Source organism: Oncorhynchus keta, chromosome 24 (genome assembly GCF_023373465.1).
Source record: "Oncorhynchus keta strain PuntledgeMale-10-30-2019 chromosome 24, Oket_V2, whole genome shotgun sequence".
NCBI lineage: Eukaryota > Metazoa > Chordata > Actinopteri > Salmoniformes > Salmonidae > Oncorhynchus > Oncorhynchus keta.
Genome location: NC_068444.1, coordinates 25,430,268 through 25,446,009, shown reverse-complemented (window position 1 = coordinate 25,446,009; position 15,742 = coordinate 25,430,268). Strand labels below are relative to the sequence as shown.

The following is a 15,742-nucleotide window of genomic DNA, read 5'->3' as shown; positions in this document are numbered from 1 at the left end:
ATCTACTTACCTCATCCCCATATTGTTTTTATTTACTTTGCTGCTCTTTTGCACACCAGTGTCATTACTTACACACCATCATCTGCTTATCTATCACTCCAGTGTTAATCTGCTAAATTGTAATTATTTTGCTACTATGGCCTATTTATTGCCTTACCTCATGCCATTTGCACACACTGTATATAGACTATTTTTCTATTGTGTTATTGACTGTACACTTGTTTATTCCATGTGTAACTCTGTGTTGTTGTTTCTGTCGCACTGCTTTGCTTTATCTTGGCCAGGTCGCAATTGTAAATGAGAACTTGTTCTCAACTAGCTTACCTGGTTAAATAAAGTTGAAATTTAAAAAATGGCTCTCTTGATCAAGGCCAACCATATCCACTTGCTCTTAGCGTGATGTGATCGTGCAATCAGCGAAACACAATAATTTCTCTAAAATATGACACCATTCATTTTTAGATCAGATTGCAGGCTCAATCAAATCGCCAATTGGTTGAACTTTCCCAGGGCCTGTCTGAAACACCCTCTCATCACTCATAATTATGCAGGGAGACTAGAAAAACACTCCAAAGTGTCTAGTGGTGAAGTTTCCCTTTAGATAATTTATTTTAATTATTTTGTTTTAGCTGAATAAGCTCATTTGAAGCTCAGTTGGCAGAGCTTGGTGCTTGTAACGCCAGGATAGTGGGTTCGATTCCTGGGATCACCCATACGTAACATTGATTTTTATTTATCAGCTATACGTATGCACATGATTAAGTCTTGGATAAAAGCATCTGCTAAATGGCATATATTATAAGAGATTTTCCTAAATGGCCAAAATATACACATAACAGGTTTTAATAGCACACACTGGCAGTACTGCTAGACCTTGCTGCCTGGTTCCCCTGCAGGTTATATATTTTTTAAATATTTAATTTTTTATTGTTTCAGGACAACACAGTAATCAAATTGCACATATTCTGAACTGAAGACAAACAAGATGACATGAAATATCAACCTGGAGGTTGAGGTGGCGGAGGCAGGACAGGTCCCTCAGAGCCCCGAGTGCCATCATCCAGGAGGTGGTTGTGGCTGAGGTGCAGTTTCCTGAGGTTCTCAAACTTCTCCAGGCCCAGAACGTCCAGCTGTTTTGGTCTAGGCAGAGCTCCAGAAGAGAGGACAGGCTGTGGGAGAAGCCAGGCAGGAGCCACCGAAGCTGGTTGTAGCTCAGGTCCAACCTCTCCAGGAAAGAAAGCGATGATAGGGCCTGGAAAATAAAGATTCTTAATGACATGCTGTATGAGAAATTATTCAACTAAAGGTAACAATATGACAAAGTGAAAATATATAAGACAAAATGTTATAAAACAGTAACAAATAATCCAAAAAGGTAAAGAATGACTCACATTGGTCACACACTTTTTTTTTTTAAAGTAGGGGCGTGGATCCAAAAACCAGTCAGTATCTGGTGTGACCACCATTTGCCTCATACAGCGCGATATCTCCTTCGCATAGAGTTTGTCAGACTGTTGATCGTGGCCTGTGGAATATTGTCCCACTCCTCTTCAATGGCTGTGTGAAGTTGCTGGATATTGGCGAGAACTGGAACACATGTTGATCAAGAGCATCCCAAACATGCTCAATGGATGACATGTCTGGTGAGCATGCAGGCCATGGAAGAACTGGGACATTTTCAGCTTCCAGGAATTGTGTACATATCCTTGTGATATGTGCTGTCCGGGTGGCTGCGATCCCGCAGGTGAATACGTCGGATGTGGAGGTCCTGTGCTGGCATGGTTACACATGGTCCGCGGTTGTGAGGCTGGTTGGACGTACTGCCAAATTCTCTAGAACTACGTTGGAGTCTGCTTATGGTAGAGAAATGAACATGCTATTATTTGGCAACAGCTCTGGTGGACATTCCTGCAGTCAGCATGCCAATTTCACACTCCCTCAAACCTTGAGACAACAAATCAAATTGCATTTGTCACATGCGCCAAATACAACAGGTGTCGACCTTAACATTAAATGCTTACTTACAAGCCCTCAACCAACAATGGAGTTAGGAAAATATTTACTAAATAAATCAAAGTACATTTTTTTATAAATTATAAAAGGAACAAGAAAATTACTTAATAATGTAATGACCTGACTAGATCATAAATGAACAATTGTCCAGACAGAGGCTTGAGTTTGCGAATTGACGGTTTATTAAACCAACTTTACACAGGCTACTGTTTGGGCCGTAGCACACGCCAAATAAATGACAGATAACCCACAAGCCAATCGTGACCTTCTCTTGTGAAGCCCAGACGTAAGAGAGAGAGAACAAAGGCTGAACCTGGTCTTAACTTCCAATGCTCCACCCCCCTGCCCAACCCCCCTCCACGCCACTCCGCCAACCACCAGGATGCCCGGCATCAGAACATTCCAGGCATTCCCGTGATTGGCAGATAGCAGGTTGATTGACATGTCGGACCCCGCGAACACCGGGTACTGGTCAGTACAACACAACCACCTCCTAGCCTAACACATAACACACAGCTGTCTGTGCGGGTCGCTACAATAACGAGGCTATATACAGGGTGTACTGGTACCGACTCATTGTGCGGGGTACAGGTTAGTCGAGGTAATTGGTAAAGTGACTATGTATAGATAATAGACAGTGATTAGTAGCAGAGTAAAAACAAGGGGGGGTCAATGTACATAGTCCGGATGATCATTTGATACATTTTTCAGCAGTCTTATTGCTTGGGGGTAGAAGCTGTTACGGAGCCTTTTGGTCCTAGACTTGGCGCTCTGGTACCGATTGCCGTGCTGTAACAGATAGACTATTCTATGACAGGAGTGACTGTAGTCTTTGACCATTTTTGGGGCCTTCCTCTGACAATGCCTAGTATATAGGTCCTGGATGGCAGGAAGCTTGGCCAGAGTGATGTACTGGGCAGTACGCACTACCATCTGTAGCGCCTTACGGACAGATGCCGAGCAGTTGCCATACCAGGCGGGGATGCAACCGGACAGGATGCTCTCGTTGGTGCAGCTGTACAACTTTGAGGATCTGGGGTCCCATGCCAACTCCTTTCAGTCTCCTGAGGCGTAAAAGGTGTTGTCATGTCCTCTTCACAACTGTCTTGGTGTGTTTGGACCATGATAGTTTGTTGGTGATGTGGACACCAAGAAACTTGAATCTCTCGACTGCTCTTCAGCCCTGTCGATTAATGGGGGCCTGTTCGGCCCTCCTTTTCCTATAGTCCACGATCAGTGTCTTTGTCTTGATCATGTTGAGGGAGAGGTTGTAGTCCTGGCACCACACTGCCAGGTCTCTGACCTCCTCCCTATAGGCTGTCTCATCATTGTGTCGTCAGCAAACTTAATGATGGTGTTGGAGTCGTGCTTGGCCACACAGTTGTGGGTGAACAGGGAATACAGGAGGGGACTAAGCACGTACCCCTGAGGGGCCCCAATGTTGAGGATCAGCGTGGCAGATGTGTTGTTGCCTACCCTTACCACCTGGGGGCAGCCCGTCAGGAAACCCAGGTTCCAGTTGCAGAGGGAGGTGTTTAGTCCCAGGGTCCTTAGCTTAATGAGCTTTATGGGTACTATGGTGTTCAACGCTGAGCTGTAGTGAATGAACAGCATTCTAACATAGGTGCTCCTATTGTCCAGGTGGGAATGGGCAGTGTGGAGTGCGCCTCAGATTGCGTCATTTGTGGACCTGTTGGGGCGGTGTGCGAATTGGAGTGGGTCTAGGGTTTCTGGGATAATGGTGTTGATGTGAGCCATGACCAGCCTTTCAAAGCACTTCATGGCTAGCGACGTGAGTGCTACAGGGCTGTAATAATTTTAGGCAGGTTACCTTCACTTTGAAACATGTAGGTATTACAGACTCGGTCTGGGAGAGGTTGAAAATGTCAGTGAACACACTTGACAGTTGGTCCGCGCACCTACTCGTCAGCAAATTCTTACAAGGCACCCCGCCCTCCTCACCCTTTTTTCCCAGTCTTTTCTTCATGCTGATCTGTGGCATTGTGTTGTGTGACAAGACTACACATTTTAGGGTGGCCTTTTATTGTCCACAAGGTGCACCTGTGTAATGATCATGCTGTTTAATCAGCTTCTTGATATGCCACATCTGTCAGGTGGATTAATTATCTTGGAAAAGGAAAAATACTCACTAACAGAGATGTAAACAAATTTGTGCACAAAATGAGAGAAATACGCTTTTTGTGCATATGGAACATTTCTGTGATCTTTTATTTCAGTTCATGAAACCAACACTTTACGATTATATACTTTAGCACTTATTAATGTAGCTGGTGACAGATGTGGTAAACGCTTCAATGCCATCGGATGAATCCCAGAACATATTCTAGTCCTGTCATGGTCAGATTTGCCAAATGGAGGGCAAGGGATAGTTTTGTATGCATTTCTGTGTGTGGAGTAAAGGATTTCACATGTGACATGCAGGTAGAAATGAGGTGAAACGGATTCAGTTTTCCTGCATTAAAATCACCAGCCACTGGGAGTGCAGCATCTGGATATTTTTTATTTATTTCAGTTTGTTTTACTAAATACTTTAACACTTTTTTTCTCTTTTCTTAAAACTGCATTGTTGTTTAAGGGCTTATAAGTAAGCATTTCACAGTTGTATTCGGCATGTGACAAATACAATTTAATTAGAGTCTGCAGATCATCCTGTGAGGTCAGGAGGATGCGAAGCTACCAGATCCCAGTGAAGGAGTCACTCTGTAGCTCAGTCAGCTTTTTACTACTCAGGTCCAGGAGCCACACCGTCAGGGATGTGGGTGAAGGCACAAGACTTACAGTCCACCAGGTATGAGGCTTTGTAGCACAGGCATTAGTGGGGACACCTTAAAAATTAAGTCTAAAAGGGACTCTGATGTCCCAACTGACATTAAGGTAAGGGTTAAGTTTAGGTATGGGTTGATGTTAGGATTAGGTTAGGGACGTCCCAAGTTTTCTGGATAGCACTAACTATCTTGATGGCCCCGGACATAGTGATTGTCAGCCAGGTCTAGTATAGTGGATAAGCTGTGTCGTACATGTAGGTCTCATTTATGAATCTGGAGGATGTATCAGTCACTGTTTACAAGTGATATTCACAACCTGGATCCCCCAAGATGTTGTTGGTCTAAGATGCTGTTGATTCTGTTTTTCTAATGGGAAAAATACACTCTGTAGTAGTTATGGGGAAAAAATGGTCATGTGTACAGTTCAATTGATGCCGTTAGTGAACATTGAACATTCCTGATTAGATTGAACATGAGGCAGCAATGTCAAATATAGACAATTTTAGGTGGATCCCCAAAATAGGAATGTTTTCCACAATATAAAACCCATGACTTCCAGAACATCGATGAGATTAGCACTTTTGTACATAGGTCATTTGCCAACAAAAAAGTTTATGTAGATTCATTAACAAGTACTTAGTCCTGTAAATCTATATCAACATTTTGCAATCAAAATATACAATATAAAGAGTTATTCTTACCTCAACAGGAAATCCTGGAAAATTAAGGTACCCTAAGTCCAATCGTATCTCCACCACAGTCCGTGAATCGGTCTTCTCCACTATTAGACTTCAGATTAGACCAGCAGGTACCCAGTGGAATGTAATGACATTACCTGCAGATTCCCACTTCCTACCTTACCGTCACAGACATCAAAATTACAGTCCATTTGAATGACAACTTGGCCTCGCTTCACTTATTTTGTTCATCATCCGTTCGGAGTTCTCTGATGCAGCAAGCACAGCAGCGTATTTGACTACCGGGCAGCGTGAGAGAAACAATAATCCTTTACCAATTTGAATAATTAATTGAAAATCCAGGTAATCAAGGGATTCTGTGAGGACAGTTCTCTAATCAAATCTATTCCAAAATAGAGAAAATAACTAGAGAAATTCTAATTGCAGTGTTGTCAAATTATAGCAAATGGGAATGATTGAACAATTTATGTGATAGATAATTTTACTTATATAACACCAAAGCCACTAACATGTTTTAGTTGGTGTATAATGGGTGGCTTGCCAGGTATGACCATGCACATTGAATACAGTCATGATTAAACGGTAGCCTACTGCAGCCATGTGAAACCAGACCGATCTCGTGATAGCTCACATCCGGTTTCACTCCACGTGAAATTAAACGTGAGTGCAGTGGTCAGTCTGGTTTCACGAGGCTAGGCCTACTGCACTATTGAGTGACCATTCTTTTGCAGAGACAATTTGTGATATTCTACAATGTTCCATATATACAAAGTCATAACAAAAATTAAAGTTCTACCAACAGAAAATAAATTGTTTCCTTGCCTCGCAAAAAGCGATTGAAATTACAGTATTAGTCAGAATTTTTGTTACTTTTATTTTAGAAAATGTATTTTTAAAGTGTGGCATTTCAAGTCACATTTAGTTTAAAATACAGAAAACAGACAATTGTAGAACATGGATACAGCAAAAAGGAAATGACAGAAAATAAAGCTAACAAGCCTTTCTGACTGCTCTATTTTCTCTTTCTGAAGAAATGAAATTGAGGGTGGATGGGGAGGACGATGAATGGATGGGGGGGATGAGTGAGACGATGATGAAGTTAGTTAAAGGAAACTATGGTTGCTTCATGGTTTATGTTTTAAATTATTTATAAAGTCTAATTTAAGATTAACTCTTTTCCTCTTTATTTTTTTTTTGTTGTCTTTTTCATAAATGGTTTGATCTTCTGGAATACCAGGGCCCCTCAGCGCTGTATCTTCCTGGTCTCTGTCACCGAGGGCTAGGAATGCCAACCTTGTCCGGCAGTGGGGACACACTGCCAGCCGTGCAGCCTTCCTGTCCCCCGCCGTGTTGCCTACCCTGGTTGGCCGGACCCACGCTGCCCTGTGCCGACTCAAGAAGATAAAGTGGTGTCCTTCTGTGTTTGCTGTGCTTGTGAACGTTGCATGGACTTCTGCCTTTCCACGTCTCTAAAATGTTTCTCAACCTACAGAGGAACAACAGAAGAAGAACACTTGATGCATAATCCAATTCTATATGCCATTGTATCAAAAGTTATTTGTAAGAAATAAAAAAAGCTAATTACATTTAAACTATCATAATTCCACAACAATGACAGATGTAGTAGGTAGGTGATACTCACTATTTTGCGTACATGACTTAAAGCGCTTCCCTCTTTGCCTTTGCAGTTATCAGCCTGGTATGGTGGCGAAATTACAACATCGTCCATGACCAGTATGTTCTTCTCCTGCCATTTACAGTCTTTGATGCTGCAGAACACAGTCCACATCATTAGATTAACATCTGGAAACATTTAACTGGTAAAACAGTCCCTGACCTTGAGCTGAGGAATCAAGTCTATTGAAACAAGGTGTTCTATTCTGATGTTTCTAAATAAAGCATGAAATCCCAATTGTAATAATTGTATTTATTTATGGTTGACCAATCACACCGGTATAAATTCTGCATCTGCATTGTGGGGAAAAACTGAGGTGTCGGATTAGATTGTTGTTCCCGCTTCTTGACAATTTAAATTAAGCTTAAGAGCCAAATCAGGTCAAGACCTCAAATGGCACCTGCCTAAACGTAGCCAGTATGACTGAAAAAAAGACTATTCAGTAGGCCCATTTCCATGGACAATGAGGAAAATTGAACAATAAACTATTTTTTCCCTACTATTTCAATTTTGTCCTCAAATCAACTGCCCATATTAGTTAGCCAGTAATTCTTAATCGTATCCTATTCCAACGACTGATTCTCTGCCCCTCAGGAATTAATCAAGTTCATTGAATAAATGTGTAAAAAGGCACTTACGTTTTGTGAATAGTCTGGAATAGCAGCTGGCCCTCCGCAGAAACCCCAGCACTGATTGCATAGGCTTGGGACAGCTTGTCCTCCTTCTCTGACCGTGCCCGATTGGCAAGCTGGGAGGAAGATGGCAGAGAGGAGAAAGTTAGGAGCGGATCTGGAGTAAAAGGCACTCAACCAATGTGCGTTGAGGTACAACCACAAACTATAAGAGCATTTGAAGAGAATAGGCGTGAAACTCAACTCTCGCCTTCAATTGAAAACACAATTGACAACCTTGACCAGAAACATCAAATCAAATGTTATTGGTCACATACACATGGTTAGCAGATGTTAATGCAAGTGTAGCGAAATGCTTGTGAGATGAGAAAGTTGACAAGGAAGATTTAACAATGACTGACACAGATGGGTGGTTATTTGAGACGGGTGACAAATGTAGCTCATGTCATCATCATAAGTAAACCCACACTGGGCCTGTTAATATTTAGTTTTCCATACAAATAGGCTAATCATAAGCACTTTAAGACTGAAGCATAGGCTACACAAATAGTCATTTAGCAGACTACAAAAACTGTTCTGTTCTACCTGATAATGAATTGCATCAACCTGGTATCCCAGGTCTAAATCAGTCCTTGATTAGTGGGGAAGAATGTAAAAAAAGCAGTGGAACTGGCTGAATTTGAGGGACCTACAGTATGACAGCAGATGAGGGCCTACCTTGCTAACATTCAGTGATGCTAGAGGAGGAAGAGTTTCAGTGCGGTCATTTATTATATCCACTTCAGAAACATAGGCTAAATTGATCAGGATGACGTCGTTGAGGTTAGGCTTCCCACTGGAGGGAGCACATTCTGGGAAGAACTCAAGTCAAGGTAAACAAACTGTAAAGGTAGTAACATGCACACATGACAGTTGGTGTACTAGACTAGAGCATCAGTGACATTCAGAGAATCTCAAGACATGGATAAATATAGAGTTCACATTCTTGGTCTATACAAAAACACCCCATTATATGAAAGTTCCAGACTGCATACATCCATATACTGCTATAAAACTACCTGAGCAAGTATAAATTATAATGGGCAGGCACATTCAGATGTCATGACATTTTATGTTCATTGTTTTGGGCAGAGTAGGTGTGCATAAAAAATAAAATAAAACATTTCTGGAATTAACACTCGCACTTAACTTGTTTCTTACTAGCTCTGACTTTGCTGATAGCTACTTTGAGGGAAAATGTACTTACTGTGACATGTGGTTGTCTCACATAGCTATCTTAAGACGAATGCACTAACTAAGTCGCTCTGGGTAAGATTGTCTGCTAAATGACTCAAATGTAAGTGTAAAATGAAAATTGCACAACTGAGCATTTGGAAGGAATAAGCATGTCGCTCACGTGCGAGTCATGCCTATTCCTTCCAAATGCTCTTATGATTTCTTTGGTTGCACCTCATCTCACGTTGGTTGAGCGCCTTCTACTCCTCTACAGGTATTTGACTGAGCAAGTATGACATCACCATCAGCAGCATTAGAATCTTTAACATTGAAATATGATGGTCTATTATCCCCATTAAAATGTAAAATATATCAACACCATAGCTCCACATCATAGCACCACATCAACACCATAGCTCACTGTAATAGAGTGGTTTCACTTGCCAGACGTATGGCACTCCACCAGCGGCTGTATTAAGACACTGAGGTAAGGTTTGGGCAGGCCTATCAGTCAGTGGCAGTACTGTCAGTCAGCTGAAATGACAACCAAGGGCAATGCTGCCACCTGTAGTAGCCTGGATCCACATACACAAGTTGTAGCATGGCAATGAATGACAGCAAGCATCCTAAAGAAGGTTGAGGCATGAATGGAACAGAATAAAAGAATGCACAACATAAGGCACTAAATGCAGAGATGGTGTGTCCTTCCACAACATAGGGCCTAGCTTAGTATTGAACGTCTAGGCCTAAATACTGACAATACACACATTCTCCTGAAGGTATATCTACACCTCTAGATAGCTTGTAAAAAAATGCCAGGAAACATTGCAAGATGCTGGACATCCCTCATCAGCGGTGCGGACTGGTCACTTCAATCATGACATCTAAACAAAACACAGATGCTATTCTATTCAGCTCTTCATCCACAAAACATTCAATCACATACTACAACAATGGCTTTAACCAAAAGGAATGAATTGCAACTGTGGTTACAATTTTTTACTTGCTTTGTTCCTGATGGGGTCCTTCTGGTCTGCCACTATTTGACACCAACCGGTTCTCTCCTACTCAATTCAAATGCTCTGTGGGTGCTAAATTACAGATCCAGTCTCAGTGGACTGATATAGCTAGCAGAAAGAAATATAGTTGAATGGCTAGCAATAGAAGCACGCATGTGACAACCTGTCACTGGAGCCCATGCAAGGTGGTCCCCACGCCCACCCTGAGGAGTGTGGATTGAGAAGAGAAATATCCATAGCTTTTTCAGCTAGCTACTTGGGCCAAGGTGTATTGAAAAGCCATAGTCGGCCAACATGATTAGCTTGTAAATTAGCAAGCGTTATGCCGTTTCTGTCAGAATATGTAACGTCACTAACTTTGACAATCAATCATGACTGACACTTACAAATATCAAACATAAAGACAGCGCCAAAAGGTCACGTAATATGTTGGCTATGTAAAGCTAGCATGAGCTACCTAGCTGCTAGTTAGCATAGAGGTGCAATGAAATTCAGTGTTGCCATTTTTTTATTGATATGTATGCAATCAGTCAGGTGGTATGTTTAAAAAAGCCTCTGCGATGGTCAGTTTGCTAGCTAAGTTAACTATCTAGCAAGACTGTCACGCTAGCCAATATGAATTATACCATTTACAGTTAGTGAATCTGCCATGATGCCATGCCATACTGGATTCTGCCAAATAGTGATCCTAGTCGAGGATCAGCAGTTCTACCATGGATCACAACACATGTAAAAATAGCTAAGCACTCAGAGCAAACAAAACATCAACATTAACCAAATGTAATACGGATGCAGGAGCGTACGACTCAGACAATCTTAATGAATGGTATTACAATTTTTCATGAGGTACAAAGCTACGGTACTACTAATTACGCCTGCGCGGATCACTATTCGACACATGCCCTTGCAGGCAAACAGGCCAATGATACAATGGCATCCTAAAATTGAGAAAGGATACTCAAAGTCAACATCTTGGACTGGTAGTCGAAGGCCACCACCTCTCCTTGCAGACGCTGGCCCAAGCAAGTGAGACAAGAGACATGGCTTCCGACGCTAAAATACTCCCCCGGTCCAGGAGCCGCCATCTTCTCCGCCAGGAAACCGGAGCGCCAGTCGTACGTCAGATTAGTACGTGATCTCGTCACTTGGACGACTTCGGGGCGTGGCAAATTACGTAGTTACGTCCCATCTCACGATTGTCATTAATTCCACCGTAGCTGGTATTTTAGCATTACATTATGATTTTTACCAAGAATAGTATATTCTAGGGTTTCCTCTCTAAAGTAAAAAAATAAAAATAAAATAAAAAAGGAAAGGCACTCTCTCTGATTGGGAGGCATTGACTGATACCGATGGAACAGTTCCATGCAGTTACCATTCCAACAGTTCGATGCCTACCATCAGAACATCAACATGCACCTGCAAAGTTTGTCCCATTCCTCCCCCTGTTGTCAAGATTCAGAAATGCTTCTGCTGCAAAATATTTCTGTCCCGACTATCACGCCATCAACCAGAATATCGTCACAATATCATCTTATTTGGATCCTTGATATTGTGTATTCACTTTAATTATGGAGGCCATACACACCCAAGGTATTTGGATTGCTGAAGCACTTCAGCAAAGAACGAAGAGCCAAGACAAACTTTGGTTGATTGCCACTCACATTGGGGATCCCAAAGCTGCCTTCCTTCTCGTGTTCCCCTTGACTTACTTTCTCAACCGACGGACTGGATTTGCAGTTGTCTGGGTGGCTGCTATTTCGGAGTGGCTTAATCTAGTGTTCAAATGGTAAGAGTAACGTCTATTTGGTCTATTATGCTTTTAAAAATGTTCAATTAACTTACCGGAACTCTCGGCCCTATAACTCTACTGTCCGATGAATGCCTGATAAACTCTTAAGAAAATCAACTATTCTGATCTAAAGTCATTATTTTTTTTAATCCAATGTTTCACTTACATTCTTTAACGTATAAACATTTATTTATGGTGAGCATTTTACAAATACATCTCTGATATTTTATGCAACACGTTTGGATTCGTGGCATGTCCTTTTCTATTATCGGTCCGACGGTAAAACAAACGTCGGAACCTTAACGAGTTGGAAGCTGTAAGTATAAAGTCAAACATATTTTGACCTTCTGTGGTGTACATTCTGAATTTTGAATTTTAATTCCAATGCAGGATGCTCTTTGGGGAAAGGCCATTCTGGTGGATTGGAGAATCCCGTTTATTTGAGAAAAACCCTCCCAAACTCCAACAGTTTGCCTCAACTTGTGAAACAGGTCCAGGTTAGTGAGATTTAATACATTATTCCAAAAGCTTGTAATTCTCGTACATTTACAGCAACAAATCATCCAAATATTGGGCACATCATTTACTTGACCAGACAAACTGACTGTGAACATAACCATCGGTAATAATGTAATACCACAGCATTTGACCAGTGGTGTTATTCCTCTCCATCTCTCAGGCAGTCCATCTGGTCATGCAATGGTAACAGCAGCAGTGTGGTGGGTGATGGCCTCATCCCTGGGTTCTCTTCTTTACTCCTACACACGCAGGTCTGACCATTAGTCAAATATATTTTCTATTTGTATTTTAAATGCAATCATTTTTTATCATTTTTATCTGTATTGCAACATCTGTGTGAGCATGTTTGACATGGTTATTAAATTAAAAAAATTCATTGTCCATATTTGTTTTTACCCCCCCAATCTATTTCAGCATGTTGCTATCAGCTGTTCCGTATGTGCTGTATCTGCTGGGGTTAGTGGCAGTTGGCTTCTCTCGCATCTTCATCCTGGCACACTTCCCCCATCAGGTCATAGCTGGCTCTTTGACAGGTCAGAATCTACCTGTACTGTCTTGTGGAACTTTATTCAGGGGGATGTAATCATTAGTTTTTTTGTAGTGGGAGTTATGTATGTACAATACAGTACTTGGTGTGTATAACCTACTGTATCTAACTTAACAAAGTTTTGTTAGAATATTATAAAATTCTAGAACATCATCTTCATTCTGAAGTGAGTGTCCCCAACTCTTTTCTTCAGGCTTCATTCTTGGGGTAGTTCTGAGCCGTCAGGTTCCAGAAGGTCGCCCTCTGGTGTTTTTTGTGAGTTCCAGCGTTGGGCTACTCCTCAGTGCTTTCCTAATCCACTCAGGACTGACATGGCTGGGCTTCGACTTGTCCTGGTGAGTCTAGTCTACTCAATGTTTTCCCATATCATAAAGAAAATGGGGAATGTGATTGTCTATTTTAAAAGCAGCTTGCCTCATAACAGCTATAGTTCTAATTGCATTTAATATGATGTTTAACATTTCCAAGGTCCATTGCGTTGGCTAAGAAGTGGTGCTCCCATTCAGAGTGGATTCGGCTAGACACAGCCCCGTTTTCCTCACTAACACGGGACTGTGGTGCTATCCTGGGCCTGGGGCTGGCCCAGTACTGGAAGCCAGGTGGGTACACTCTCCCCTGTGCTCCACGTGCCCTGTGTCTGGCCCTCTGCTCCATGGCTCTCTACCATGTCCATCGACTGCCTCTACCAATCCAACCACAGCCCCTCTTCTACTTCCTCTTCTTTATCAAGTTTACCATCGTGCCCCAGGTGGTCATGATCTATGTACCTGGCTTTGTACACCTCCTTACACACAAAAAGAAAAATGATTAAAATGACACATTCCTCGGAAGTTCAACTCTGGACACTGAGAGAAAAGTTTATTTAGGTACTTTTCTTTTCATACACACTCCTGTATAAATGGGGAAATTGATGGCAATATGGGTGTTGACTTCTAAGGAAGTTGTCAGACAAATGCTGAATGGCAATTTTTTTGCTGATGATTGAAGATTGTATCATGCCCATTTGCAGGATATACAGTTGAAGTTGGAAGTTTACATATACCTTAACCAATTACATTTAAACTCAGTTTTTCCACAATTCCTGACATTTAATCCTAGTAATCCTAGTAATCCTAGTAATCCTCAATTAGGATCATCACTTTATTTTAAGAATGTGAAATGTCAGAATAATAGTAGAGAGAATTATTTATTTCAGCTTTTATTTCTTTCATCACATTCCCAGTGGGTCAGAAGATTACATACACTCAATTGGTAGCATTGCCTTTAAATTGTTTACATTTACATTTAACATTACATTTAAGTCATTTAGCAGACGCTCTTATCCAGAGCGACTTACAAATTGGTGCATTCACCTTATGACATCCAGTGGAACAGCCACTTTACAATAGTGCATCTAAATCTTTTAAGGGGGGTGAGAAGGATTACTTTATCCTATCCTAGGTATTCCTTAAAGAGGTGGGGTTTCAGGTGTCTCCGGAAGGTGGTGATTGACTCCGCTGTCCTGGCGTCGTGAGGGAGTTTGTTCCACCATTGGGGGCCAGAGCAGCGAACAGTTTTGACTGGGCTGAGCGGGAACTGTACTTCCTCAGTGGTAGGGAGGCAAGCAGGCCAGAGGTGGATGAACGCAGTGCCCTTGTTTGGGTGTAGGGCCTGATCAGAGCCTGGAGGTACTGAGGTGCCGTTCCCCTCACAGCTCCGTAGGCAAGCACCATGGTCTTGTAGCGGATGCGAGCTTCAACTGGAAGCCAGTGGAGAGAGCGGAGGAGCGGGGTGACGTGAGAGAACTTGGGAAGGTTGAACACCAGACGGGCTGCGGCGTTCTGGATGAGTTGTAGGGGTTTAATGGCACAGGCAGGGAGCCCAGCCAACAGCGAGTTGCAGTAATCCAGACGGGAGATGACAAGTGCCTGGATTAGGACCTGCGCCGCTTCCTGTGTGAGGCAGGGTCGTACTCTGCGGATGTTGTAGAGCATGAACCTACAGGAACGGGCCACCGCCTTGATGTTAGTTGAGAACGACAGGGTGTTGTCCAGGATCACGCCAAGGTTCTTAGCGCTCTGGGAGGAGGACACAATGGAGTTGTCAACCGTGATGGCGAGATCATGGAACGGGCAGTCCTTCCCGGGAGGAAGAGCAGCTCCGTCTTGCCGAGGTTCAGCTTGAGATGGTGATCCGTCATCCACACTGATATGTCTGCCAGACATGCAGAGATGCGATTCGCCACCTAGTCATCAGAAGGGGGAAAGGAGAAGATTAATTGTGTGTCGTCTGCATAGCAATGATAGGAGAGACCATGTGAGGTTATGACAGAGCCAAGTGACTTGGTGTATAGCGAGAATAGGAGAGGGCCTAGAACAGAGCCCTGGGGGACACCAGTGGTGAGAGCGCGTGGTGAGGAGACAGATTCTCGCCACGCCACCTGGTAGGAGCGACCTGTCAGGTAGGACGCAATCCAAGCGTGGGCCGCGCCGGAGATGCCCAACTCGGAGAGGGTGGAGAGGATGATCTGATGGTTCACAGATATGCAACGCAGGACACGCTAGATAATATCTAGTAATATCATCAACCATGTGTAGTTAACTAGTGATTATGATTGATTGTTTTTTATAAGATAAGTTTAATGCTAGCTAGCAACTTACCTTGGTTTACTGCATTTGCGTAACAGGCAGTCTCCTTGTGGAGTGCAACGAGAGAGAGGCAGGTTGTTATTGCGTTGGACTAGTTAACTGTAAGTTTGCAAGATTGGATCCCCCGAGCTGACAAGGTAAAAATCTGTTGTTCAGAACGAGGCAGTTAACCCACCGTTTCTAGGCCGTCACTGAAAATAAGAATGTGAAAATACATTT

General features: G+C 42.6%; 2 protein-coding genes across 2 annotated transcripts; one reads left to right on the top strand and one right to left on the bottom strand.

Annotated features, from left to right (window-relative positions):
• Positions 1 to 6,347: 6,347 nt before the first annotated feature.
• Positions 6,348 to 11,348, bottom strand: lsm12b (LSM12 homolog b). The gene is made up of 5 exons (XM_035801228.2): positions 10,997 to 11,348; positions 8,522 to 8,655; positions 7,811 to 7,920; positions 7,140 to 7,266; positions 6,348 to 6,983 (listed from the first exon to the last, which is right to left on the bottom strand). The coding sequence occupies exons 1-5, from the start codon at positions 11,121 to 11,123 to the stop codon at positions 6,891 to 6,893; spliced, it is 591 nt and encodes a 196-aa protein (XP_035657121.1). The 5' UTR covers positions 11,124 to 11,348; the 3' UTR covers positions 6,348 to 6,890.
• Positions 11,349 to 11,427: 79 nt separating this feature from the next.
• On the top strand, positions 11,428 to 14,305 carry g6pc3 (glucose-6-phosphatase catalytic subunit 3). Its single transcript, XM_035801227.2, has 6 exons — positions 11,428 to 11,827; positions 12,221 to 12,327; positions 12,510 to 12,600; positions 12,764 to 12,882; positions 13,090 to 13,231; positions 13,365 to 14,305. The coding sequence occupies exons 1-6, from the start codon at positions 11,610 to 11,612 to the stop codon at positions 13,705 to 13,707; spliced, it is 1,020 nt and encodes a 339-aa protein (XP_035657120.1). The 5' UTR covers positions 11,428 to 11,609; the 3' UTR covers positions 13,708 to 14,305.
• The last annotated feature ends 1,437 nt before the right edge of the window (positions 14,306 to 15,742 follow it).

What these genes read in the sequence shown, in the direction of transcription:
- lsm12b (XM_035801228.2), bottom strand. Translation starts at nt 11,123, where the DNA reads ATGGCGGCTCCTGGACCGGGGGAGTATTTTAGCGTCGGAAGCCATGTC. An exon ending in GTCCAAGATGTTGACTTTGA is followed by an intron (nt 8,656 to 10,996) that starts GTATCCTTTCTC and finishes AGTTCTTCCCAG; the next exon opens with AATGTGCTCCCTCCAGTGGG. An exon ending in CATCACTGAATGTTAGCAAG is followed by an intron (nt 7,921 to 8,521) that starts GTAGGCCCTCAT and finishes TCTTCCTCCCAG; the next exon opens with CTTGCCAATCGGGCACGGTC.
- g6pc3 (XM_035801227.2), top strand. Translation starts at nt 11,610, where the DNA reads ATGGAGGCCATACACACCCAAGGTATTTGGATTGCTGAAGCACTTCAG. An exon ending in AACTTGTGAAACAGGTCCAG is followed by an intron (nt 12,328 to 12,509) that starts GTTAGTGAGATT and finishes TCCATCTCTCAG; the next exon opens with GCAGTCCATCTGGTCATGCA. An exon ending in CTGGGCTTCGACTTGTCCTG is followed by an intron (nt 13,232 to 13,364) that starts GTGAGTCTAGTC and finishes AACATTTCCAAG; the next exon opens with GTCCATTGCGTTGGCTAAGA.